At 36.0% G+C, this 26,376-nt stretch overlaps 1 protein-coding gene across 2 annotated transcripts; it reads right to left on the minus strand.

The window, feature by feature from the left end:
• Window positions 1-1,017: 1,017 nt before the first annotated feature.
• Window positions 1,018-26,376, minus strand: gyg1a (glycogenin 1a). Of its 2 annotated transcripts, none has more exons than XM_061894143.1 (7): window positions 26,236-26,376; window positions 18,073-18,243; window positions 17,834-18,008; window positions 10,289-10,451; window positions 6,322-6,448; window positions 6,004-6,241; window positions 1,018-1,744 (listed from the first exon to the last, which is right to left on the minus strand). In XM_061894143.1, the coding sequence occupies exons 1-7, from the start codon at window positions 26,355-26,357 to the stop codon at window positions 1,532-1,534; spliced, it is 1,209 nt and encodes a 402-aa protein (XP_061750127.1). In that variant the 5' UTR covers window positions 26,358-26,376; the 3' UTR covers window positions 1,018-1,531. The 2 variants fall into 2 exon arrangements, with proteins under 2 accessions (XP_061750127.1, XP_061750126.1); XM_061894142.1 differs by having other exon boundaries at window positions 18,073-18,208; window positions 26,232-26,376.

A 26,376-nucleotide genomic window follows, 5' to 3' on the forward strand; every position in this document is an offset into this window, starting at 1 on the left:
GATGCTGTGAAAGTTCAATCCATAGTGGCTCCAACACAGCCGTGAGAGTTCAGTTCAAGCGGATCCAAGACAGCAGCGAGAGTCCCGTCCACAGGAAACCATCTCAAGCGGATCAGCAGCGTAGAGATGTCCCCAACCGATACAGGCGAGCGGTCCATCCTGGGTCCCGACGAGCGGTCCATCCTGGGTCTCGACTCTGGACAGCCAATACTTCATCCATGGTCATCGGACCGGACCCCCTCCACAAGGGAGGGGGGGACATAGGAGAAAGAAAAGAAGCGGCAGATCAACTGGTCTAAGTTTGAGTGTTAAAAGGTGATGTAACACAGTGGTGAACATGCCCTTTCCCAACTACTTTGGCACGTGTTGCAGCCATTAAATTCTAAGTTAATTATTTGCAAAAAGAAAAAGTTTATGAGTTTGAACATCAAATATGTTGTCTTTGTAGTGCATTCAACTGAATATGGGTTGAAAAGGATTTGCAAATCATTGTATTCCGTTTGTATTTACATCTAACACAATTTCCCAACTCATATGGAAACGGGTTTTGTACAAAGTGGAGAAGGAGCAGGACCTTTTCTTTGAACTGTTTTATGATTGAGTGCAACAGCTGTTTATGACCACCTCCCCTTAGGAGCAGCTGTGTAATTTAATGTAATGCTTTGTAATCAGAAAAGGCCCAAATAAAAGGTGTGGAACCCTTTTGTCAGGCGCTCTCCTCATGAGCTAAATTGAATATTGTCTCGGTTTGACTTCCTTTGCTTCTCGTCTCGTCTTATAGAACCTGAAACTCTGTTTGCCCCCTCTGACATGATCCCAAATAGTTCAAAAAACTGTATCCGCTCGTCACCCAGGAAGGGGGATCCCAGGTCTACGGCCCCGTCCAAAGGTTCCTTCTTTTTCCTCATTTTTGAGCTTTTTCCCCCCCCCTTTGCCCAGATGTGGACTTGGACCAGTTGTAGTTTGTGCAGCCCTTTGAGACACTGGCTATGTAAGAGTTAGTTCAATGATTCCATGTTTTGGTGATATTTTAGTCCTTTTATTTGCAATCCAGTGATCCACTGCTACATTTCCCTGGGGGCGTGCGAGCACGTTTACAAGGCGCGAGGTGTGGCGTGGAAAGGTAGAAAGTTAGGCAGCCGGAGGTGGGTGTTGGGGGATGACAGGGCTTGACTGGAGCGTCACAAATCACAGAAAAAAAGTGCAGGAAAACGTCTGCTTTGACACATTAAAGCGGGAAGAGGAACTTGTTGTGCTACTTTGACATTCTAGGGAGACAAAAAAACAAACCTTTCACTTTCTAAAACTCTTACCGTCATCAACTTTTTACCCCACCCCCTTAGCAGTTGCTAGGCAACCAGCCAAAAAGCAGCATGCTATGCAGCCCCCTCCTTGTGAGTTGTTAGCATCTCCCTGACCGCGCTTAAGTTAATGTTAAGTGTTTTTGTAGTTAGTGAGGCCAATCTTGTAATTATCGATTAGCTGGGGGGGGGGTTGGGGGGCGGGTCCTCTGTCCGTCAAGGCGCCGCCGCTACTTGAGGAAGGCGTCCAGCTTGCGCTCGATGTTGACAAAGGAGTCGTCGCCCATGTAGTCGATCTCGCCCGCCTCCCAGCGCTGCTTCCTCTCCTCGGAGGACATGTGGCGGCAGGCGGGGAAGGAGGAGGAGGAGGGGGGAGGGGAGGCGGCGTCCGCGGCGGAGGAGGCGGCAGCTGGCTCCTCCCCCTGGTCCTGCCGCAGCTCACCCTGCGTGGCGGCAAAAAGGACCGTTTTAGTCATCCCTGGTGTGTAAATGAGGGCGGCACAGAGATAAACATTGTTGTGGCCCCGCCCACCCCCCTAACATTCTTGGAGCCCCGACCCCCACCTGATGCAACCCTGGGAAAGAGACGGTGGTGCGGTGGTGTGGTGTGTGCGAGCCCAACTCCCCGCCCCCGCACAGAATAAGGACCTGATAGTTCTCTGGTCCTCCGTGTTTATTTGAAGACCTCAGCTCTCTGGACACTTTTCTGCTTCTGCTGCACGCCAACATTCCCCAAACACCACACTTGTGTCCCTCTGCACATCTGCTGCTTTTTAACTCTTTATGGATGTATTGAGATATTGCAGATATATTATGGAGATATTTCATGTACATTATGGATATATTGCAACTATATTATGGATACATTGCAGATATATTATGGATATTGCCGATATATTACTGATATATTGTGGCTATATTATGGATATATATCATGTACATTATGGATACATTTCATGTATATTATGGATTAATTTCATGTATATTATGGATATATCTCCGATTATTGTGTATATATTGCAGATATATTATGGATGTATTTCATGTATATTATGGATATATTTCATGTATATTATGGATATATTTCATGTATATTATGGATATATTTCATGTATATTATGGATATATTTCATGTATATTATGGATATATTTCATGTATATTATGGATGTATTTCATGTATATTATGGATATATTTCAAGTATATTATGGATATATTGCAGATATGGATATATTTCCAAAACATTATGGATACATTGCAGCTATATTATGGATATATATGTACATTATGGATACATTTCATGTATATTATGGATTAATTTCATGTATATTATGGATATATCTACGATTATTGTGTATATATTGCAGATATATTATGGATGTATTTCATGTATATTATGGATATATCTACGATTATTGTGTATATATTGCAGATATATTATGGATATATTTCATGTACATTATGGATGTATTTCATGTATATTATGGATATATTGCAGATATATTATGGATATATTTCATGTATATTATGGATATATTTCAAGTATATTATGGATATATTTCCAATTATGGATATATTGCAGATATATTATGGATATATATCATGTACATTATGGATACATTTCATGTATATTATGGATTAATTTCATGTATATTATGGATATATTGCAGATATATTTCCAATATATTATGGATGTATTTCATGTATATTATGGATATATTGCAGATATATTATGGATATATATGTACATTATGGATACATTTCATGTATATTATGGATTAATTTCATGTATATTATGGATATATCTACGATTATTGTGTATATATTGCAGATATATTATGGATATATTTCATGTACATTATGGATACATTTCATGTATATTATGGATATATTGCAGATATATTTCCAATATATTATGGATATATTTCATGTATATTATGGATATATTTCATGTATATTATGGATATATTTCCAATTGTGGATATATTGCAGCTATATTATGGATATATTTCCAATTATTGTGGATATATCGCAGCTATATTATGGATATATTGCAGATATACTTCCAATACATTGTGGATGTATTGCCGATATATTGGGATTATATTACGGATACATTTCAGATGTATCATGGACATATTGCAGATATATTCTGGATATAGTGTGGCTATATTGGGGATATATTGCAGATATATTATGGATATATTTCCATTATGGATGTATTGCCGATATATTATGGATACATTGCAGATATATTATCCATCCATCCATTTCCTACCGCTTTGGGGTCGCTGGTGCCTATCTTAGCTACAATCGGGCGGAAGGCATTTACACCCTGGACAAGTTGCCACCTGGATACATTGCAGATATATTGCTGCTATATTATGAATATATTTCCAATATATTATGGATATATTGCCGATTATTTTGGATACATTGTGGATATATTGCGGCGTGAACAAGACCCAGCCCCGAGGTTCAAAGTGCAGCACGGTGTTTTGCAAGAGATAAGCAACTGTGATGTAACAAACGAGTGGAAAAGGTGTTCAAGTAGACAAAAAGGTGTTCAAGTAGACAAAAAGGTGTTCAAGTAGACAAAAAGGTGTTCAAGTAGACAAAAAGGTGTTCATCAAGTAGACAAAAGTAGACGCTCACTTGCTGCACCGCATCTCATTTGCATATTGGGCCATGACGCATGAGCATGCAGTCATTGCCAAACAGTAGATCGTATTTTTACTGACATTTCATTTAAAAAACAGTTTGGATTAAAACTATTTTTAAAATGAAATGTCAGTAAATATATGTGTATGTATTTTTAATGATATTTCATTTAAAAACAGTTAAGATCATTTTTTTTGCTGATTTCATTTAAAAAACTGATCGTATTTTTACTGAAATTTCATTTAAAAGCAGTTCGTGTTTTTACTCATTTCATTCTAAAAACAGTTTAGAACGTATTTTTACTGACATTTAAAAAATAGTTTAGTTTGTATTTCTACTATCATTTCATTTTAAAAACCGTTTAAATCTTTTTACTGACGTTTCATTTCAAAAACAATTTTAATTTTTTTTACAGACATTTCATTTTAAAAACAGTTTAGATCGTATTTTTGCTGATTTCATTTAAAAAACAGATCGTATTTTTACTGACATAAAAAATAGTTCAGTTCGTATTTTTACTAAGATTTCATTCTAAAAACCGTTAAAATCTTATTTTTTACTGACGTTTCATTTTAAAAACAATTTAAATAATTTTTTTTTACTGACATTTCATTCTAAACAGTAAATTGTATTTTTACTGACATTTCATTTAAAAAACAGTTTAAATCATGTTTTACAGACATTTCATTTAAAAAACAGTTTAAATCTTATTTTTAGTGACATTTCTTTTTAAAAACAGTTTAAATCCTTTTTTTTTTTTTTTTTTACAGACATTTTATTTTAAAAAACGTTTTGATCGTAATTTTACTCAAATTTTACATACATGACGAGCTGAGGATGTCGTGGCTTGTGCAGCCCTTTGAGACACTCGTGACTTAGGGTTGTATTAATACATTTTGATTGATGATTGATTTCATTTAAAAAACATAGAAAGTGCTATTTTGAGGTGAAAATGTTTAAAAGAGTTTCAAACGATACATGTCACCTGTCAGGAGGTAACACGCATGTTTAGTACACAACAGTCATGGTGGTGTGGCGTGTTACAGGTGCAACAGCGTGAACTGTGGGTGGTGCGACGGCGTGGGGTGCGGGTGGTGCTACGGCGGAGTGCAGGTGGTGAGACGGCGGGTGGTGAGACGGCGTAGAGTGCAGGTGGTGAGACGGCGGGTGGTGCGACGGCGTGGAGTGCAGGTGGTGAGACGGCGGGTGGTGAGACTGCGGGTGGTGAGACTGCGTGGAGTGCAGGTGGTGAGACGGCGGGTGGTGAGACGGCGGGTGGTGCGACGGCGCGGGATGCGGGTGGTGCTACGGCGGAGTGCAGGTGGTGAGACGGCGGGTGGTGAGACGGCGGGTGGTGCGACGGCGTGGAGTGCAGGTGGTGAGACGGCGGGTGGTGAGACGGCGGGTGGTGAGACTGCGGGTGGTGAGACGGCGTGGAGTGCAGGTGGTGAGACGGCGGGTGGTGAGACTGCGGGTGGTGCGACTGCGGGTGGTGCGACGGCGCGGGATGCGGGGAGTGCAGGTGGTGAGACGGCGGGTGGTGAGACTGCGGGTGGTGAGACGGCGGGTGGTGAGACGGCGCGGGATGCGGGTGGTGAGACGGCGTGGAGTGCAGGTGGTGAGAAGGTGGGTGGTGAGACGGCGCGGGGTGCGGGTGGTGCGACGGTGCGGGTGGTGCGACGGCACTGAGTGCGAGTGGTGCGCCCGCGGGTGGTGCGACAGCGTTTGGTGTGACGGCGCGGGGTGCGGGTGGTGAGACGGCGCGGGATGCGGGTGGTGCGACGGCGGGTGGTGAGACGGCGCGAGATGCGGGTGGTGCGACGGCGGGTGGTGCGACGGCGGGTGGTGCGACGGCGGGTGGTGAGACGGCGCGGGATGCGGGTGGTGCGACGGCGCGAGGTGAGACGGCGGGCGGTGAGAAGTCGGGTGGTGAGACGGCGCTGAGTGCGGGTGGTGCTGCGTGGCAAACTTTCAGAGAGCGTCGTCGGATTTTGCAACATTAGCGCTAAAAAAGAAGAAAAAGGACAAGAAAAGTCACTCACGTCTTCTCCGGCCTCCAACACGCCGCTGTGGAAGGGCGTGTCCCCGTAGGCTCGCTGCAGTAGCGGCATCACCGCCGTGGCGTACAGCCGCCACCACGCCTGCAGGAAGTCCGGCTGCAGGCGGCCCGAGTCCGAGGCCTCGGGGCGGCCCAGGACTTGGCCGCTCTGGCCGTCGTACGTGTAGTTCCAGGGCTTGGTCTTGCCCAGGAAGTGGACCACCTTGGCGTCGGCGCCGTAGCTGCGTGACCATGGCAACACCATCGTGACCTTTGAACTATGTGTGTGTGTGTGTGTGTGTGTGTGTGTGTGCTGACGTACTGTTTGAAGGCGGGCAGGTAGGAGTAGATGGCGATGCTGCTGAGGTTGTAGAGGAAGGGGAGGTGCTTAGAAATGTCAGCTGTGGCCCAGCTGTTGAAGAAAGAGTTGAGGACCCCCTGGTCGCCACCTGTGGACACACTTTGTTTACGTCAACAACTACTGACTGGGTTCCACAAGCAGACAAAGACTACAACTGCTAAACAACACAAGGAAGTAGTTTGAATATCGTGTGGATACGGTGACAACCACTCATAAAATACATTGACTAATGCACAGGTGATACATGGGAACAGTATTGATATCACTCGTGGATGAGCGGTATCACAAACACTAGCATGAGTGGGAACAATGAACAATAAAAGACGTCTTGTAAACATCTGACTCTCCAAGGAGTTCCTCAGGGCTCCATTCTTAGACCCCTTCTTTTCTCATCTTCTACTTCCTGCTCATAGAACACACTTCTATGCCTTAACTCCATAGACTCACAAGGCCAAACCCCACCGGCTCTCTGCACCAAACCCCACAGACTTTCTAGGCCAAACTCTAAACTTCCTATGCCGCCTTCCTAGGCCAAACCCCACAGACTTTCGAGGCCAAACTCCAGACTTCCTACACCAACTTCCTATGCCAAACCCCACCGACTCGCCAGGCCAAACCCCACCGACTTCCTACGCCAACGTCCGAGGCCAAACCCCACCGGCCACGTAGGCCAAACCCCACCGGCTCTCTACACCAAACTCCACAGACTTCTGACGCCAACTTCCTAGGCCAAACCCCACAGATTTTTGAGGCCAAACTCCAGACTTCCTACACTAACTTCCTAGGCCGAACCCCACCGACTCTGTAGGCCAAACCCCACCGACTTCCTACGCCAACTTCCGAGGCCAAACCCCACCGGCTCTCCAGGCCAAACACCACCGCCCACGTAGGCCAAACCCCACCGGCTCTCTACGCCAAACTCCACAGACTTCCGACGCAAACTTCCTAGGCCAAACCCCACCGGCTCTCTGCGTCAAACTACACAGACTTTCTAGGCCAAACTCCAGACTTTCTAGACCAAACTCCAGGCTTTCTAGGCCAAACTCCACAGACTTCCTATGCCAACTTCCTAGGCCAAACCCCACCGGCTCTCCAGGCCAAACTCCAGACTTTCTAGGCCAAACTCAACAGACTTCCTATGCCAACTTCCTAGGCCAAACCCCACCGGCTCTCCAGGCCAAACCCCACAGACTTTTGAGGCCAAACCCCACAGACTTCCGACGCCAACTTCCTAGGCCAAACCCCACTGGCTCTCTGCGCCAAACCCCACAGACTTTTGAGGCCAAACCCCACAGACTTCCGACGCCAACTTCCTAGGCCAAACCCCATCGGCCCTCTGTGCCAAACCACACAGACTTTCTAGACCAAACTCCACAGACTTCCTATGCCAACTTCCTAGGCCAAACCCCACCAGCTCTCCAGGCCAAACCCTACACATTCTCTAGGCCAAACTCCACAGACTTCCGACACCAACTTCTTAGGCCAAACCCCATCGGCTCTCTGTCCCAAACCACACAGACTTTCTAGACCAAACTCCACAGACTTCCTATGCCAACTTCCTAGGCCAAACTCCGCCGGCCCTGTAGGCCAAACCCCACCGGCTCTGTAGGCCAAACCCCGCAGACTTTTGAGGCCAAACTCCACAGACTTCCGACGCCAACTTCCTAGGCCAAACCCCACCGGCTCTCTGCGCCAAACTACACAGACTTTCTAGACCAAACTCCACAGACTTCCTATGCCAAACCCCACCGACTCGCCAGGCCAAACCCCACCGGCTCTCCAGGCCAAACCCCACAGACTTTCGAGGCCAAACTCCACAGACTTCCGACGCCAACTTCCTAGGCCAAACCCCAAACTCTCTGCGCCAAACTACACAGACTTTCTAGACCAAACTCCAGACTTTCTAGGCAAACTCCACAGACTTCCTATGCCAACTTCCTAGGCCAAACCCCACTGGCTCTGCAGGCCAAACCCCACAGACTTCCTATGCCAAACCCCACAAACTTTCTAGACAAAACTCCAGACATTCTAGGCCAAACTCCACAGACTTCCTATGCCAACTTCCTAGCCCAAACCCCACAGACTCTCCAGGCCGAACCCCACCGGCTCCCTAGGCCAAACTCCAGACTTTCTAGGCCAAACTCCACAGACTTCTTACACCAACTTCCTAGGCCAAACCCCACCGGCTCTCCAGGGCAAACCCCACCAGCTCTCCGGGCCAAACCCCACTGGCTCTGTATGCCCAACTCCACAGACTTCCTACGCCAACTTCCTAGGTCAAACCCCACCGGCTCTCAATGCCAAACTCCGCAGACTTCTTACGCCAAACCCCACAGACTTCCTACGCCAAACCCCACAGACTTTCTAGACAAAACTCCAGACATTCTAGGCCAAACTCCACAGACTTCCTATGCCAACTTCCTAGCCCAAACCCCACAGACACTCCAGGCCGAACCCCACCAGCTCTCCAGGCCAAACCCCACTGGCTCTGTATGCCCAACTCCACAGACTTCCTACGCCAACTTCCTAGGTCAAACTCCACCTGCTCTCAAGGCCAAACCCCACAGACTTCCTACGCCAAACCCCACAGACTTTCTAGGCCAAACTCCACAGACTAACTACGTTAACTTCCTACGCCAAACCCCACAGACTTTATATGCCAAACTCCACAGACTTACTACGTTAACTTCCTAGGCCAAACCCCACCGGCTCTCAAGGCCAAACCCCACAGACTTTCTAGGCCAAACTCCACAGACTTTCTAGGCCAAACTCCACAGACTTACTACTTTAACTTCCTACGCCAAACCCCACAGGCTTTATAGGCCAAACTCCACAGACTTACTACGTTAACTTCCTAGGCCAAACCCCACCGGCTCTCAAGGCCAAACTCCACAGACTTCCTAGGCCAAACCCCACTGACTCTGTAGGCCAAACTCCAGACTTTCTGCGCCAAACTATATTTACTTAAGTGCTCTCCCTACAACCTGAAGCAAAGTCTGAACTATTTTGTGTCGTCCTTAAAAACTACATTTTATTCTGCTAAAACTGTTCCTCTCATAATGCTTTTATTTTTTTGAGTGTACTGCTTCCTGTTCCTGTGTAGTTTCAAACGTAAATAAAGTGGTTTGATTAGAAAAATATGGTTATTAGCCGGGGTGTTTTTTTTATCAAGAAGGAAAAAAAAAAAAAAAAAAAGGTACAAACTAAATGTTTCTAAATGGCCACATCTTATTTATGAGGATGCTTGAAAAAAATTATTAAAATTATGTTTTAATTTTGGGAATTTTTTAAAAATATATGTATATTTTTTTATCAATTTAACTTAAATTTTTCCAGAAAGTCAAAAAAATCTAAGTAATATTCACAGGAAGAGTTGCACTTTTACAACTAATACACATTCAATTTAAGTCAACAAAAAACATTTAGAAAATATTTTAAGACCAGGAAATTCAAAACTTTACATTTTTTTTTCATAGAATCATGAATTGTATTATTATTATTAGCCATTCCGAATTAAGAAAAAATGTAGATCGTGATTTATAAAAAGATACATCTTGTATTTGAATATTTTATTGTGACAGGCCCTAATGCATTTTATCTGAAGTATTTTTAAACTTTTAACACTTATCTCTTATAAGTAATTCTCAAAAGTAAAAATTATTCAAAATTATTTTTAAAAAAGTGCTATTTATGTCAAATAAAGATGTTTAATATGCGCCACGTGGTTTTTAAAAAGGGAGTTTGGACTCGCAGCGTTATCAAATTCTGTAGGGTCCTGTGGTCAGTCATTGACAGTCGCTAGGCAACAAGGTGGGCCCCTGGCACAGGTCAAGGGTCAGAGAGGGGCCCCTGGCGCAGGTCAAGGGTCAGAGAGGGGCCCCCGGCGGGTGTCACAATATTTGTTGTAGCGGCCACACGCACGTCTTACCGTCAAAGCTGCCGTGGTCGTGGCAGAAGGCCAGCAGCTTTTCGTGCGTCTCTTCGGACGGCCGCAGGACAAACACGCCCGAGTTGAAGCAGTCGGGCCAGCCGGGATCGGGCGCCGCGGAAAGTTCTTCTCGCTCGAAGAGCTCGTCCACGTTGGTCATCGCCTGCATCGCGCCCAGCACACGTTTTACACAATTACTCGACAACTTCTCATTCAATGTGTTTTCTTAGTTTTCATGACATTGTAGATTGTCACATCAAAACTATGTCACATAATTGGCAATAAAAGTTAAAAAATAATGTTGAACTGTTTCATTTCTTCTGGAGGCTACGATACATATTACTTTCATCCATCCATCCATTTTTTACCGCTTATTCCCTTTGGGGTCGCTGGTGCCTATCTCAGCTACAATCGGGCGGAAGGCGGTGTACACCCTGGACAAGTCGCCAACTCATCGCAGACATATTACTTTCATTTGTTGTCAAATGAACAAAAAAAAATATTTTCAAGGTGTGGCAGGGGAAACCTTGATATTCAATGCGTGTTCTTCATTTCAATGACTATTTACATTGTAAATTGTCACATCAAAACTATTTCACATAATTGGCAATAAAAGTTAAAAATATTGTTGGACTTTGAGTGATTTCTTCTGAAGGCTACGATACATATTTTGTTTTCAAGTAAAAAAACACTTATTTTCAAAAGGTGTGGCAGGGGAATCCTTCTCATTCAATGCATTTTCTTTATTTTCATGACTATTTACATTGTAGATTGTCACATCAAAACTATATTATACGATTGGCAATAAAAGTTAAAAAATAATGTTGGACTGTTTCATTTCTTCTGGAGGCTACGATACATATTACTTTCATCCATCCATCCATTTTTTACCGCTTATTCCCTTTGGGGTCGCTGGTGCCTATCTCAGCTACAATCGGGCGGTAGGCGGCGTACACCCTGGACAAGTTGCCACCTCATCGCAGACATATTACTATCATTTGTTGTCAAATAAACAAAAAAACTTATTTTCAAGGTGTGGCAGGGGAAAACTGGATATTCAATGGGTTTTCTTTATTTCCGTGACTATTTACATTGTAGATTGTCACTGAAGGCATCAAAACTATATTATAGGATTTGCAATAAAAGTTAAAAAATATTGGACTGTGTGATTTTTTCTTGAAGCTACAATACTACTTCAATTTGTTTTTAGGAAAACAACTTATTTTTAAGGTCTGGCAGGGGAAACCTTGATATTCAATGTGTTTTCTTTGTCTTCCCAACTATTTACATTGTAGATTGTCACATCAAAACTGTTATGATTGGCAATTCTTACAATTGATGGACTGTGTGATTTCTTCTAGAGACTAAAATACATATTACTTTTGTTTTCAAGTTAAAAAAAAACACTTATTTTCAAGGTCTGGCAGGGGAAACCTTGATATTCAAAGTGTTTTTTATTTTTCATGATTATTTAAATTGTAGATTGTCACATCAAATCTATTTCACATGATTGGCAATAAAAGTTAAAAATATTGTTGGACTTTGAGTGATTTCTTCTGGACGCAACGATACATTTTTTTTTTTCAAGTAAAAAAACAACTTATTTTCCTCATTCAATGCATTTTCTTTATTGTCACATCAAAACTATGTCACATGATTGGCAATAAAAGTTAAAAATATTGTTGGACTTTGAGTGATTTCTTCTGGACGCTACGATACATATTTTGTTTTCAAGTAAAAAAACAACTTATTTTCCCCCATTTAATGCATTTTCTTTATTGTCACATCAAAACTATGTCACATGATTGGCAATAAAAGTTAAAAATATTGGACTTCGAGTGATTTCTTCTGGAGGCTACGATACATATTTTGTTTTCAAGTAAAAAAAAACACTTATTTTCAAAAGGTGTGGCAGGGGAATCCTTCTCATTCAATGCATTTTCTTAATTTTCATGACTATTTACATTGTAGATTGTCACATCAAAACTATATTATACAATTGGCAATAAAAGTTAAAAAATAATGTTGGACTGTTTCATTTCTTCTGGAGGCTACGATACATATTACTTTCATTCATCCATCCGTTTTTTACCGCTTATTCCCTTTGGGGTCGCTGGTGCCTATCTCAGCTACAATCGGGCGGAAGGCGGTGTACACCCTGGACAAGTCGCCATTTTATTGCAGACATATTACTTTCATTTGTTGTCAAATGAACAAAAAAACTTATTTTCAAGGTGTGGCAGGGGAAACCTTGATATTCAATGCGTGTTCTTCATTTCCATGACTATTTACATTGTAGATTGTCACATCAAAACTATTTCACATAATTGGCAATAAAAGTTTAAAATATTGTTGGACTGAGTGATTTCTTCTGGAGGCTACGATACATATTTTGTTTTCAAGTAAAAAAACAACTTATTTTCTTCATTCAATGCATTTTCTTTATTGTCACATCAAAACTATGTCACATGATTGGCAATAAAAGTTAAAAATATTGTTAGACTTTGAGTGATTTCTTCTGGACGCAACGATACATTTTTTTTTTCAAGTAAAAAAACAACTTATTTTCCTCATTCAATGCATTTTCTTTATTGTCACATCAAAACTATGTCACATGATTGGCAATAAAAGTTAAAAATATTGTTGGACTTTGAGTGATTTCTTCTGGACTCTACGATACATATTTTGTTTTCAAGTAAAAAAACACTTATTTTCAAAAGGTGTGGCAGGGGAATCCTTCTCATTCAATGCATTTCTTTGTTTTCATGACTATTTACATTGTAGATTGTCACATCAAAACTATATTATATGATTGGCAATAAAAGTTAAAAATAATGTTGGACTGTTTCATTTCTTCTGGAGGCTACGATACATATTACTTTCATCCATCCATCCATTTTTTACCGCCTTTTCCCTTTGGGATCGCTGGTGCCTATCTCAGCTGCAATCTGGCGGAAGGCGGTGTACACCCTGGACAAGTCGCCATCTCATCGCAGACATATACTTTCATTTGTTGTCAAATGAACAAAAAAACTTATTTTCAAGGTGTGGCAGGGGAAACCTTGATATTCAATGTGTTTTCTTTATTTTCATGACTATTCACATTGTAGATTGTCACTGAAGGCATCAAAACTACATTATATGATTGGCAATAAAAGTTAAAAAATATTGGACTGTTTTTTTCTGGAGGCTACAATACATATTACTTCAATTTGTTTTTAAGTAAAAAAAACTATTTTTAAGGTCTGGCAGGGGAAACCTTGATATTCAATGTGTTTTCTTTATTTTCCCAACTATTTACATTGTAGATTGTCACATCAAAACTGTTATGATGGGATTTCTTCTAGACCAAACTCCAACTAATACACAAAGTTCTATTTTTTATACACATTTATGAATACTTTATAGCAAGTGTAGTTGTTTTTTTTTACCCAAAAGAATACAATTAGTCACTTCAAAAATATATATTCTCACATTCTATCATGATATATAATTCCTTTAGACAAATATCCGTTTACAGATTTTTTTTATTTATTAATTCATAGCAAGTTTAGATTTTTAACCCAGAGAATAAAAAAAATTGCACATTAAATTTTATTTAAATGTATACCTATATTTTTAAAAAGGATATCGTAAAATAGAAAGTCTTTACATAAAGTTCTGTTTTTATGAATATTTATAAAGTGTTTTTGTTACCCCCCCCAAAATATGTACTTAACTATTTTTTTAAATGATATCATAAAATAGAATTTCTTTCAACAAAGTTGTTTTACAGATATTTTCAAATAGTTCATAGTAGTGTTTTTTTTTTTTTATTGAAAGAAAAAATTCACTTAATATTTCTAAATTGTCATAAAATATCATCTTTACACAGTTATTTTTTTACACGTATTTATAAAAAGTTTATAGTAAATGTATTTTTTTTTACCCAAATAATTTAAAAAATACAGTTTACATGCCTGTATTTTTAAAAATTATATATTAAAATATCTCTTAAGACAAAGTTGTGTTTTTACAGATATTTTTAAATACTTCATAGTAAAGTTGTGTTTTTACAGATATTTTTAAATACTTCATAGTAAAGTTTGTTTTTTTACCCAAAGAAAAAAAATACAGGCTAAAATTCGCTTAATATGTATTTCTAAATTATGCCATAAAATAGAACCTCTTGCAGATATTTTTAAATAAATTATGCCATAAACTGTAGTTTTAAAAAAATTACTTAGACAGTAAATTCATATTAGATATTTTTAAAAAGTATATCAAAAAGACAAAGTTATGTTTTAAAGATATTTTTAGAGTGTACAATAAAGTTTTTTACCCAAATAAATTACAAATTAAATTCAGTTAAAAATCTATTAAAAACACTTAAATATGCTATTTTTGGGTTGCAATTTTACAGACATTAAATGAAACAATTGGTAACTAAAGTATTTGAAAATAAATATTTTAAAGAATAAAACAAATGACACAATAGTCACTTAAAAATATTTAATAAAGATTAAAATTACATGACATTTTTAGTGATTAAGATATCATTTAGCTCACCTTTATTGTTGGAATTTAAATTGACAAAAATAAATAAAAACTTGATTTTAAAAGTTTTTAATAACTCTCAGTGCTTTAAGCATCAAAAAAGGGAAAAAGGACAAATCACCTTCACAACATTTCAGTGAAATCTTAGTCATTGATGTTTTTCCACAATAAAAGCGCCAACACCTAATGCTTTCTTACACATTGATGTTTTCACAATAAAAGCACCAACACCAAAGGCTTTCTTACACATTTACATTTTCACAATGAAAGCACCAACACCAAATGCTTTCTTACATATTGATATTTTCACAATAAAAGCACCAACACCAAAGGCTTTCTTACACATTGATATTTTCACAAAAAAAGCACCAACACCAAAGGCATTCTTTCACATTGACGTTTTCACAATAAACACCAAAGGCTTTCTTACACATTGATATTTTCACAATAAAAGCACCAAAACCAAAGGTTTTCTTACACATTGATATTTTCACAATAAAAGCACCAACACCAAAGGCTTTCTTACACATTGACATTTTCACAATAAAAGCACCAAAACCAAAGGCTTTCTTACACATTCACATTTTCACAATAAAAGCACCAAAACCAAAGGCTTTCTTACACATTCTCATTTTCACAATAAACACCAAAGGCTTTCTTACACATTGATATTTTCACGATAAAAGCACCAACACCAAAGGCTTTTTTTATACATTGATATTTTCACAATAAAAGCACCATCACCAAAGGCTTTTCTTACACATTGACATTTTCACAATAAAAGCACCAACACCAAAGGCTTTCTTACACATTGGCATTTTCACAATAAAAGCACCAACACCAAAGGCTTTCTTACTCATTCACATTTTCACAATAAACACCAAAGGCGTTCTTACACTGATATTTTCACAGTAAAAGCACCAATACCAAGGCTTTCTTACACATTGATATGTTCACAATAAAAGCACTAACACCAAAGGCTTTCTTACACATTGATATTTTCACAATAAAAGAACCAACACCAAAGTTTTTTTTACACATTGACATGTTCACAATAAAAGCACCAACACCAAAGGCTTTCTTACACATTCACATTTTCACAATAAACACCAAAGGCTTTCTTACACATTGATATTTTCACAATAAAAGCACCAACTCCAAAGGCTTTCTTTCACATTGGTGTCGGTGCTTTTCACAATAAAAGCACCAACACCAAAGGCTTTCTTACACATTCACATTTTCACAATAAACACCAAAGGCGTTCTTACACATTCACATTTTCACAATAAACACCAAAGGCGTTCTTACACTGATATTTTTACAGTAAAAGCACCAATACCAAGGCTTTCTTACACATTGACATGTTCACAATAAAAGCACCAACACCAAAGGCTTTCTTACACATTCACATTTTCACAATAAACACCAACGGCTTTCTTACACATTGATATTTTCACAATAAAATGGGTTGTACTTGTATAGCGCTTTTCTACCTTCAAGGTACTCAAAGCGCTTTGACACTACTTCCACATTTACCCATTCACACACACATTCACACACTGATGGAGGGAGCTGCCATGCAAGGCGCCAACCAGCACCCATCAGGAGCAAGGGTGAAGTGTCTTGCTCAGGACACAACGGACGTGACGAGGTTGGTACTAGGTGGGAATTGAACCAGGGACGCTCGGGTTGCGCACGGCCACTCTCCCCACTGCGCCACGCCAATAAACACCAACGGCTTTCTTACACATTGATATTTTCACAATAAAAGCACCAACACCAAAGGCTTTCTTACACATTGACATTTTCACAATAAAAGCACCAACACCAAAGCCTTTCTTACACATTCTCATTTTCACAATAAACACCAAAGGCTTTCTTACACTGATATTTTCACAATAAAAGCACCAACACCAAAGGCTTTCTTACACATTTACATTGTCACAATAAAAGCACCAACACCAAAGGCTTTCTTACACATTTACATTTTCACAACAAAAGCACCAACACCTAAGGCTTTCTTACACATTCACATTTTCACAATAAAATCACCAACACCAAAGGCTTTCTTACACATTGACATTTTCACAATAAAAGCACCAACACCAAAGCCTTTCTTACACATTCTCATTTTCACAATAAACACCAAAGGCTTTCTTACACTGATATTTTCACAATAAAAGCACCAACACCTAAGGCTTTCTTACACATTCACATTTTCACAATAAAATCACCAACACCAAAGGCTTTCTTACACATTGACATTTTCACAATAAAAGCACCAACACCAAAGCCTTTCTTACACATTCTCATTTTCACAATAAACACCAAAGGCTTTCTTACACTGATATTTTCACAATAAAAGCACCAACACCAAAGGCTTTCTTACACATTTACAATGTCACAATAAAAGCACCAACACCAAAGGCTTTCTTACACATTTACATTTTCACAACAAAAGCACCAACACCAAAGGCTTTTTAACACTGATATTTTCACAATAAAAGCACCAACACCAAAGGCTTTCTTACACATTGATATTTTCACAATAAAAGCACCAACACCAAATGCTTTCTTACATAATGATATTTTCACAATAAAAGCACCAACACCAAAGGCTTTCTTACACATTTACATTTTCACAACAAAAGCACCAACACCAAAGGCTTTTTAACACTGATATTTTCACAATAAAAGCACCAACACCAAAGGCTTTCTTACACATTGATATTTTCACAATAAAAGCACCAACACCAAAGGCTTGTCTTGTTCTGTATATTGTACAGTATTTCGTATATTGTACAGGATTGCTTATTATTTTTATTGGAGAGTATTCTGTTTATTTCAATTCTTATTTTTGTTTATCTTTATTACCTCTCGTGTCATTTATTATTAATTAATTAGTTTCCACAACCGCACCTTAAGTCGGAGTCCTTCATCTGCTTCTATGCCAACACGACAACAACAACATCCATTGTATTGCATTCCTTCACAATAAGAGCAGCTCACCAGGGTGTCTGCGTCCATGAACACACACTTGCTGTACTGCGTCAGCGTCCAGCAGTGCAGCTTGGTCAGCGTCACGCCCAAGTCGGGTCTCTTCATCAGGGCCAGGTGGGCCGCGTCGCCCGAGTCCATCACGTCCACCAGCAGCACCTCGTCGAAGATGGCGCGCAACACTTCTCTACAAACACACACCATACTTTAGTCGCCGCGTCATCTCCACCTGCGGCGGGTTCAATTCCGACCTGCAAGGTTCTGCCACGTGCGGCCCGATGAGGACCACCAGCTTCTTGGCGGTGTGGCGCTCCCGCAGAGACTGGCCCAGAACCATGGCTCCTCTGGCGTAGTTGTCGTTGGTGGCCAGCGTCACGAAGGCGTGGTCTGCGGACAGGAAACACTTTTGTTTGGCAGCTTCACTTCCGACACGCCGCTTAAAAACGTCTGTTTCTTTTATTTTGGCGGTGGAGAAATGTTGCATCCACTGGTGACGCAACCAAAACCATTTCCACTTGTGCAAGTCCGGCAAGAAGCCAACACTTTGAGAGGGGACAGAAAAAAGCCCTGTTTCTTTGAAATAAATACTTTCATATTTAAACAATTTAAAAGGTTAATATGTAAAGGAAAAGTTGTAAAAAAAAAAATTAAAAAACTTCATAAAATCAAATATACACATAAACCAATTTAAATATTTATATATTTAAAAAATACTTGTAATAAAAAGGTAAAAACGTGTCTGACATTAAAAAATGTTGTTCAAATATTTATAAACAGTTTTTTTTATTATTATATCATAATATAATCTCTTTAGACAAAGTTCTGTTTTTACAGATTTTCTTAAAAATAGTTCTTAAGTGTTTTGTGTTATTTACCCAAAGAAAAAAATACACACCAAAATCCACTTAATATCTATTTCAAAATCATGCCATAAAATCAAATGTATGCACATAAACCAATTATAATTTTTATATATTTAAAAACATTTTTTTACAAATATTTATGAACATTTTATAGTAAGTGTAGTTTTTTTTACCCAAATACTAAAAAATACACACTAAATTGACTTACATACCTGTATTTTTTAAAATTATATCATAATATAATCTCTTTAGACAAAGTTCTGTTTTTACAGATTTTCTTAAAAATAGTTCATAAGTGTTTTTTTTTACCCAAAGAAAAAAATACACACCACACTTAATATTTATTTCAAAATTATGCCATAAAATCAAATATATGCACATAAACCAATTATAATGTTTATATATACTTAAAAATAATTGTAATAAAAAGGTTAAAAAAAAAAGTGTCTGAAATTTAAAAAAAAAAATGTTAACAAATATTTTAACAGTTTATAATAAGTGTAGTTTTTTATACCCAAAGAATAAAAAATACACACTAAATTGACTTGTATACCTGTATTTTTTAAAATTATATCATAATATAATCTCTTTAGACAAAGTTCTGTTTTTACAGATTTTCTTAAAAATAGTTAAGTGTTTTTTTTTACCCAAAGAAAAAAAATACACACCAAAATTCACTTAATATCTATTTCAAAATTATGCCATAAAATCAAATATATGCACATAAACCAATTATAATATTTATATATTCAAAACATACTTGTAATAAAAACGTTTTTAAAAAAGTGTCTGAAATTTAAAAAAAAAATTTTTAACAAATATTTTAACAGTTTAGAGTAAGTGTAGTTTTTTTTACCAAAAGAATAAAAAAACACACATTACATTTACTTGTATACCTGTATTTTTTTTTATTATATCATAATATAATCTCTTTAAACAAAGTTTAGTTTTTTACAGATTTTCTTAAAAATAGTTCATAAGTGTTTTTTTTACCCAAAGAAAAAAATACACACCACAATTCACTTAATATCTATTTCAAAATTATGCCATAAAATCAAATATATGCACATAAACCAATTATAATATTTATATATTCAAAACATACTTGTAATAAAAAAAGGTAAAAGAAAGTGTCTGAAATTTAAAAAAAAAAACTAAACAAATATTTATGAACAGTTTTTAATAAGTGTAGTTTTTTATACCCAAAGAATAAAAAATACACACCAAAATTCACTTAAAATCTATTTCAAAATTATGCTATAAAATCAAATATATGCACATAAACCAATTATAATATATATTTGTTTAAAACATAATTGCAATAAAAAGGTAAAAAAGGGAAATATTTATGAACAGTTTATAGTAAGTGTAGGTTTTTTTACCCAAAGAATAAAATACACATTAAATTGACTTACATACCTGTATTTTTTTTTTAATTATATCATATTATAATTTCTTTAGACAATGTTCTGTTTTTTCAGATTTTCTTAAAAATAGTTCGCAAGTGTTTTGTTTTTTTTACTTAGAGAAAAAAAATACACACCAAAATTCACTTAATATATATTTCAAAATGATGCCACAAAATCAAATAAATGCACATAAAAAAAATTATGGTTATATATTTAAAAATACTTGTAATAAAAAGGTTAAAAAGTGTCTGAAATTACAAAAAATTTTTAACAAATATTTTTGAACAGTTTATAGTAAGTGTAGTTTTTTATACCCAAATAATAAAAAATACGCATTAAATTTACTTGTATACCTGTATTTTTTTATTATATCATAATATAATCTCTTTAGACAAAGTTCTGTTTTTACAGATTTTCTTAAAAATAGTTCATAAGTGTTTTTTTTTTTACCCAAAGAAAAAAATACACACCACAATTCACTTAATATCTATTTCAAAATTATGCCATAAAATCAAATATATGCACATAAACCAATTATAATGTTTATATATTTAAAAATACTTGTAATAAAAACGTTTTAAAAAAAGTGTCTGAAATTAAATAAAAAAAATGTTTAACAAATATTTTAGCAGTTTATAATAAGTGTAGTTTTTTATACCCAAAGAATAAAAAATACACATTACATTTACTTGTATACCTGTATTTTTTATTATATCATAATATAATCCCTTTAGACAAAGTTCTGTTTTTACAGATTTTCTTAAAAATAGTTCATAAGTGGGTTTTTTTTACCCAAAGAAAAAAATACACACCACAATTCACTTAATATCTATTTCAAAATTATGCCATAAAATCAAATATATGCACATAAACCAATTATAATATTTATATATTCAAAACATACTTGTAATAAAAAAAGGTAAAAGAAAGTGTCTGAAATTAAAAATAAAGTTTAACAAATATTTTAACAGTTTATAATAAGTGTAGTTTTTTATACCCAAAGAATAAAAAACACACATTACATTTACTTGTATACCTGTATTTTTTTTTATTATATCATAATATAATCCCTTTAGACAAATTTCTGTTTTTACAGATTTTCTTAAAAATAGTTAAGTTTTTATTTACCCAGAGAAAAAAATACACACCAAAATTCACTTAATATCTATTTCAAAATGATGCAATAAAATCAAATATATGCACATAAACCAATTATGTTAATAATTAAAAAATACTTATAATAAAAAGGTAAAAGAAGTGTCTGAAATTACAAAAAGATTTTAACAAATATTTATGAACAGTTTATAGTAAGTGTAGTTTTTTGTACCCAAAGAATAAAAAATACACATTAAATTTACTTGTATACCTGTATTTTTTTATTATATCATAATATAATCTCTTTAGACAAAGTTCTGTTTTTACAGATTTTCTTAAAAATAGTTCATAAGTGTTTTTTTTTTTACCCAAAGAAAAAAATACACACCACAATTCACTTAATATCTATTTCAAAATTATGCCATAAAATCAAATATATGCACATAAACCAATTATAATGTTTATATATTTAAAAATACTTGTAATAAAAACGTTTTAAAAAAAGTGTCTGAAATTAAATAAAAAAAATGTTTAACAAATATTTTAGCAGTTTATAATAAGTGTAGTTTTTTATACCCAAAGAATAAAAAATACACATTAAATTTACTTGTATACCTGTATTTTTTTTATTATATCATAATATAATCTCTTTAGACAAAGTTCTGTTTTTACAGATTTTCTTAAAAATAGTTCATAAGTGTTTTTTTTTACCCAAAGAAAAAAATACACACCACACTTAATATTTATTTCAAAATTATGCCATAAAATCAAATATATGCACATAAACCAATTATAATGTTTATATATACTTAAAAATAATTGTAATAAAAAGGTTAAAAAAAAAAGTGTCTGAAATTTTTTTAAAAAGTTTAACAAATATTTTACCAGTTTATAATAAGTGTAGTTTTTATACCCAAAGAATAAAAAAAACACATTAAATTTACTTGTATACCTGTATTTTTTTATTATATCATAATATAATCTCTTTAGACAAAGTTCTGTTTTTACAGATTTTCTTAAAAATAGTTAAGTGTTTTGTTTTATTTACCCAGAGAAAAAAAAAATACACACAGAAATCCACTTAATATCTATTTAAAAATTATGCCATAAAATCAAATATATGCACATAAACCAATTATAATGTTTATATATTTAAAAATACTTGTAATAAAAAGGTTAAAAAAAAAAAAAGTGTCTGAAATTAAAAAAAAAAATTTAATATTTTAACAGTTTATAATAAGTGTAGTTTTTTATACCCAAAGAATAAAAAATACACGCTAAATTGACTTACATACCTGTATTTTTTAAAATTATATCATAATATAATCTATTTAGACAATGTTCTGTTTTTACAGATTTTCTTAAAAATAGTTAAGTTTTTTTTTACCCAGAGAAAAAAAATACACACCAAAATTCACTTAATATCTATTTCAAAATTATGCCACAAAATCAAATATATGCACATAAACCAATTATAATGTTTATATATTTAAAAATACTTGTAATAAAAACGTTTTAAAAAAAAGTGAAATTTAAAAAAAAAGAATTTACAAATATATGAACAGTTTTTAATAAGTGTAGTTTTTTATACCCAAAGAATAAAAAATACACATTAAATTGACTTACATACCTGTATTTTTTAAAAATTATATCATAATATAATCTCTTTAAACAAAGTTCTGTTTTTACAGATTTTCTTAAAAATAGTTAAGTTTTTATTTTACCCAGAGAAAAAAAATACACACCAAAATTCACTTAATATCTATTTCAAAATTATGCCATAAAATCAAATATATGCACATAAACCAATTATGTTTATATATTTAAAAATACTTGTAATAAAAAGGTTAAAAAAAAAGTGTCTGAAATTAAAAAAAAAAGTTTAATATTTTAACAGTTTATAATAAGTGTAGTTTTTTATACCCAAAGAATAAAAAATACACGCTAAATTGACTTACATACCTGTATTTTTTAAAATTATATCATAATATAATCTATTTAGACAAAGTTCTGTTTTTACAGATTTTCTTAAAAATAGTTAAGTTTTTATTTTACCCAGAGAAAAAAAATACACACCAAAATTCACTTAATATCTATTTCAAAATTATGCCATAAAATCAAATATATGCACATAAACCAATTATATTTATATATTTAAAAAATACTTGTAATAAAAAGGTAAAAAAGTGTCTGACATTAAAAACTTTTAACAAATATTTATAAAGAGTTTATAGAATATACAATATATATAAAATATCTCTTTGCGCACATTTATGAACATTTTACAGTAAGTGTAGTTTTTTTAACCCCAAAAATAAAGACACACATTAAATTGACTTATAGACCTGTATTCTTTTTTTTAACTTATTTCATAAAATAAAATCTCTTTCCACAAAGTATTGTTTTTACAGATATTCTTATAGTTCATAGCAGGGGTGTAGTTTTATCAAAATAATTTAAATCTATTCTCTTTTGGCGTTTGTCTCAAACTAATTGTCCGTTAAAATGAGTGTACCCATTCAATTGGCCCGTTATTTTGGGTTGATACTTGAATAATGTCGCCATGGTAACATGAAATGTTCCTAATTTAAAGTAACGCTGTAAGCGCAAACGAGACCTTTCCTACGGTATAACATAAGTGGGGGGTTCGTTGGCCGGTTCGTCTTGTATTGAACTAAAGGTGTTTTAGTTTTTTTTTCGTTAATAGCGTCGCCATGGTAACTTGAAATGTTCCCAATTTAGAATAAGCCTATCGGCGCTAACGAGACCTTTCCGACGGTATAACATAGACCTTTCCTACGGTATAACATATGTGGGGGGTTCGTTGGCCGGTTCGTCTTGTATTGAACTAAAAGTGTTTTAGTTTTTTCGTTAATAGCGTCGCCATGGTAACTTGAAATGTTCCCAATTTAAAATATGCCTATCGGCGCCAACGAGACCTTTCCGACGGTATAACATATGTGGGGGGTTCATTGGCCGGTTCGTCCCGTATTAAGTGTAAGAGAAACGTGTGGAACAAGAATAATAGTTTGAAGTATGAGCAATAATAATAACAATAACAATAATAATAATATGGGCTGCTTACATTGCAGCAGGCCCATAATAAAATAAACAGGAAGCCACTTTATTATTTTTAAAGATGAATTTAATTACGTGTTTTTGCAAAAGACCGTATTTGCGAAACCTGACGGATGTTTGAAATTGTTGATTTGTTGAAAGTTCCTTGTTTTTTTTGTACATTTAGAATATATGTTTGTATGTACATTGTCCCATTAATAAAATAAAAAAAATAAAAATGATTTATTTAGTCTGTAAAAAGGCCTAAAAATTATTAAAAAGTTGCTCCGGAGATCAAATTTGGTCATTTTTATAAAGGACTGTAACATAGAAATGTTTGTCAACATTGTTATGCTCCAGGCAAAAAAAAAATTCTACATAAATATCAATTTATGAAAGTAAGGTATACATTTTTTAATCGGCTTAATGGTTTACAATTACCAATTAAATCTTGGCGAATGATCACGAGTACAAAAGCCCTTAACTTGATATCTTTGTTAAAAACATTTAAAGTTATTAGGTTAGTAAGCCTTCGTCTTTTTTTTTTTTATTATTATTGTTTATTAATATTTAAAGGCCTACTGTTTCTCTACGTCAACCAGCAAGTTTTTGCATGGGAAAATTGTGATATTAAGTCGGCTCATACCGGAGACTTGAGTGGATTACGCGACCTCATCCCGCAGCTCAAAAAGGCAGCTGTGGTCTTGGCTCTTTGGCTTTTCTCAGAGACACTGGCGTTCACCGCAGATTTTCAGGTATGACTTTCTAATCTCACTAAAATACTATTAACACAATAAGCAGATAAGTTTTTTTTTTTCCAGAATTCTCCTAGTAAATGTGTCTAATTACATCTGAAACTCTCCCACTGCCGCCGCCTGGATCCGTCACCTTTTTTTTTTTTTTTTGTGCTTCACTCTAACTTTCCTCATCCACGAATCATTCATCCTCGCTCAAATTAATGGGGAAATCGTCGCTTTCTCGGTCCGAATTGCTCTTACTGCTGGTGGCTCACATTATAAACAATGTTCAGACATGAGGAGCTCCACAACCCGTGATGTCACGAGCATATCGTCTGCTACTTCCGGTACAGGCAAGGCTTTTTTATTTGCGACCAAAAGTTGCGAAATTTATCGTGGATGTTCTCTACTAAATCCTTTCGGCAAAAATATGGAAATATCGCGAAATGATCAAGTATGACACATAGAATGGACCTGCTATCCCCGTTTAAATAAGAACATCTCATTTCAGTAGGCCTTTAATACTCCCTGTATTTGCTTTTCTTTCCTAGTTTATAATGGACTGTTGAGTCCATTATAATTGAATATTATTCAATCAAAAAAATATTAAAAACATTTTTTTTTAATTAAAAGTTGCTTTGTGTGTCTCCATGTTTGCTGATAGTTTTTTTTAATAAATATATAATTCAGACAACCTGCTGCAAAAACAATTTCCGAATTAAAATAAAGAGCAGCGAGCAGACGACAACCGGAAGTGGGAGTTCTGCAGCAAGGACGCGAGCACACGGCCCTGGTAGCCATTTTGAAACATCCATCCATTTTACTACCGCTTGTCCCTTTCGGGGTGGCGGCGGGTGTTTGCTGGAATATTCAAAAGTTCTCCCAAAAACGCTACTTTTTGCCAGTCGGACACTCCAACTTTGAAAATCCTCACCGGAAATAGCGCGTTGAATGCCAGCCAGCTTGACAGAAGCTTGAGGCTGCAACTCATCAAAGCAAGCATGCGCACAAAAATGCCGCACTTTTCCTCCTTTGCGGTTCATCCTAAATCTTTTTTTAATTATTTATACAAACTACTCTAATCGGAAATATACAAAAAGTGCAGTGACACTCTTTTTTTGGGGGGGGTTGGAAGACTGACTTGAAAATGTCAGAAAAAAAAAAAATCGGAGCTAGCCAGAACCCAACCGGGTCGAACTCCAGCCGAGCGTTTTTTACCGCTTGTCCCCTGTCCGAAGTCGGCACTTACCGGCCATGGTGCTCTCTGCAGGGGGTCCGCCCGGAGGAAGACGGCGAGTTTGCACCGCGACGTGCAAAGTCTGAGCAGCTGCGAGCGATCCAGGACAGGAATTAAAGAGCACAGCTTCCGGGTCATGTGACCCCTGACGCGAGAC

This window comes from Nerophis ophidion, linkage group LG03 (genome assembly GCF_033978795.1).
Source record: "Nerophis ophidion isolate RoL-2023_Sa linkage group LG03, RoL_Noph_v1.0, whole genome shotgun sequence".
Classification (NCBI taxonomy): domain Eukaryota; kingdom Metazoa; phylum Chordata; class Actinopteri; order Syngnathiformes; family Syngnathidae; genus Nerophis; species Nerophis ophidion.

What these genes read in the sequence shown, in the direction of transcription:
- gyg1a (XM_061894143.1), bottom strand. Translation starts at nt 26,357, where the DNA reads ATGACCCGGAAGCTGTGCTCTTTAATTCCTGTCCTGGATCGCTCGCAG. An exon ending in TCATGGACGCAGACACCCTG is followed by an intron (nt 10,452 to 17,833) that starts GTGAGCTGCTCT and finishes GGCGCGATGCAG; the next exon opens with GCGATGACCAACGTGGACGA. An exon ending in TGTTGGAGGCCGGAGAAGAC is followed by an intron (nt 1,745 to 6,003) that starts GTGAGTGACTTT and finishes GCCGCCACGCAG; the next exon opens with GGTGAGCTGCGGCAGGACCA.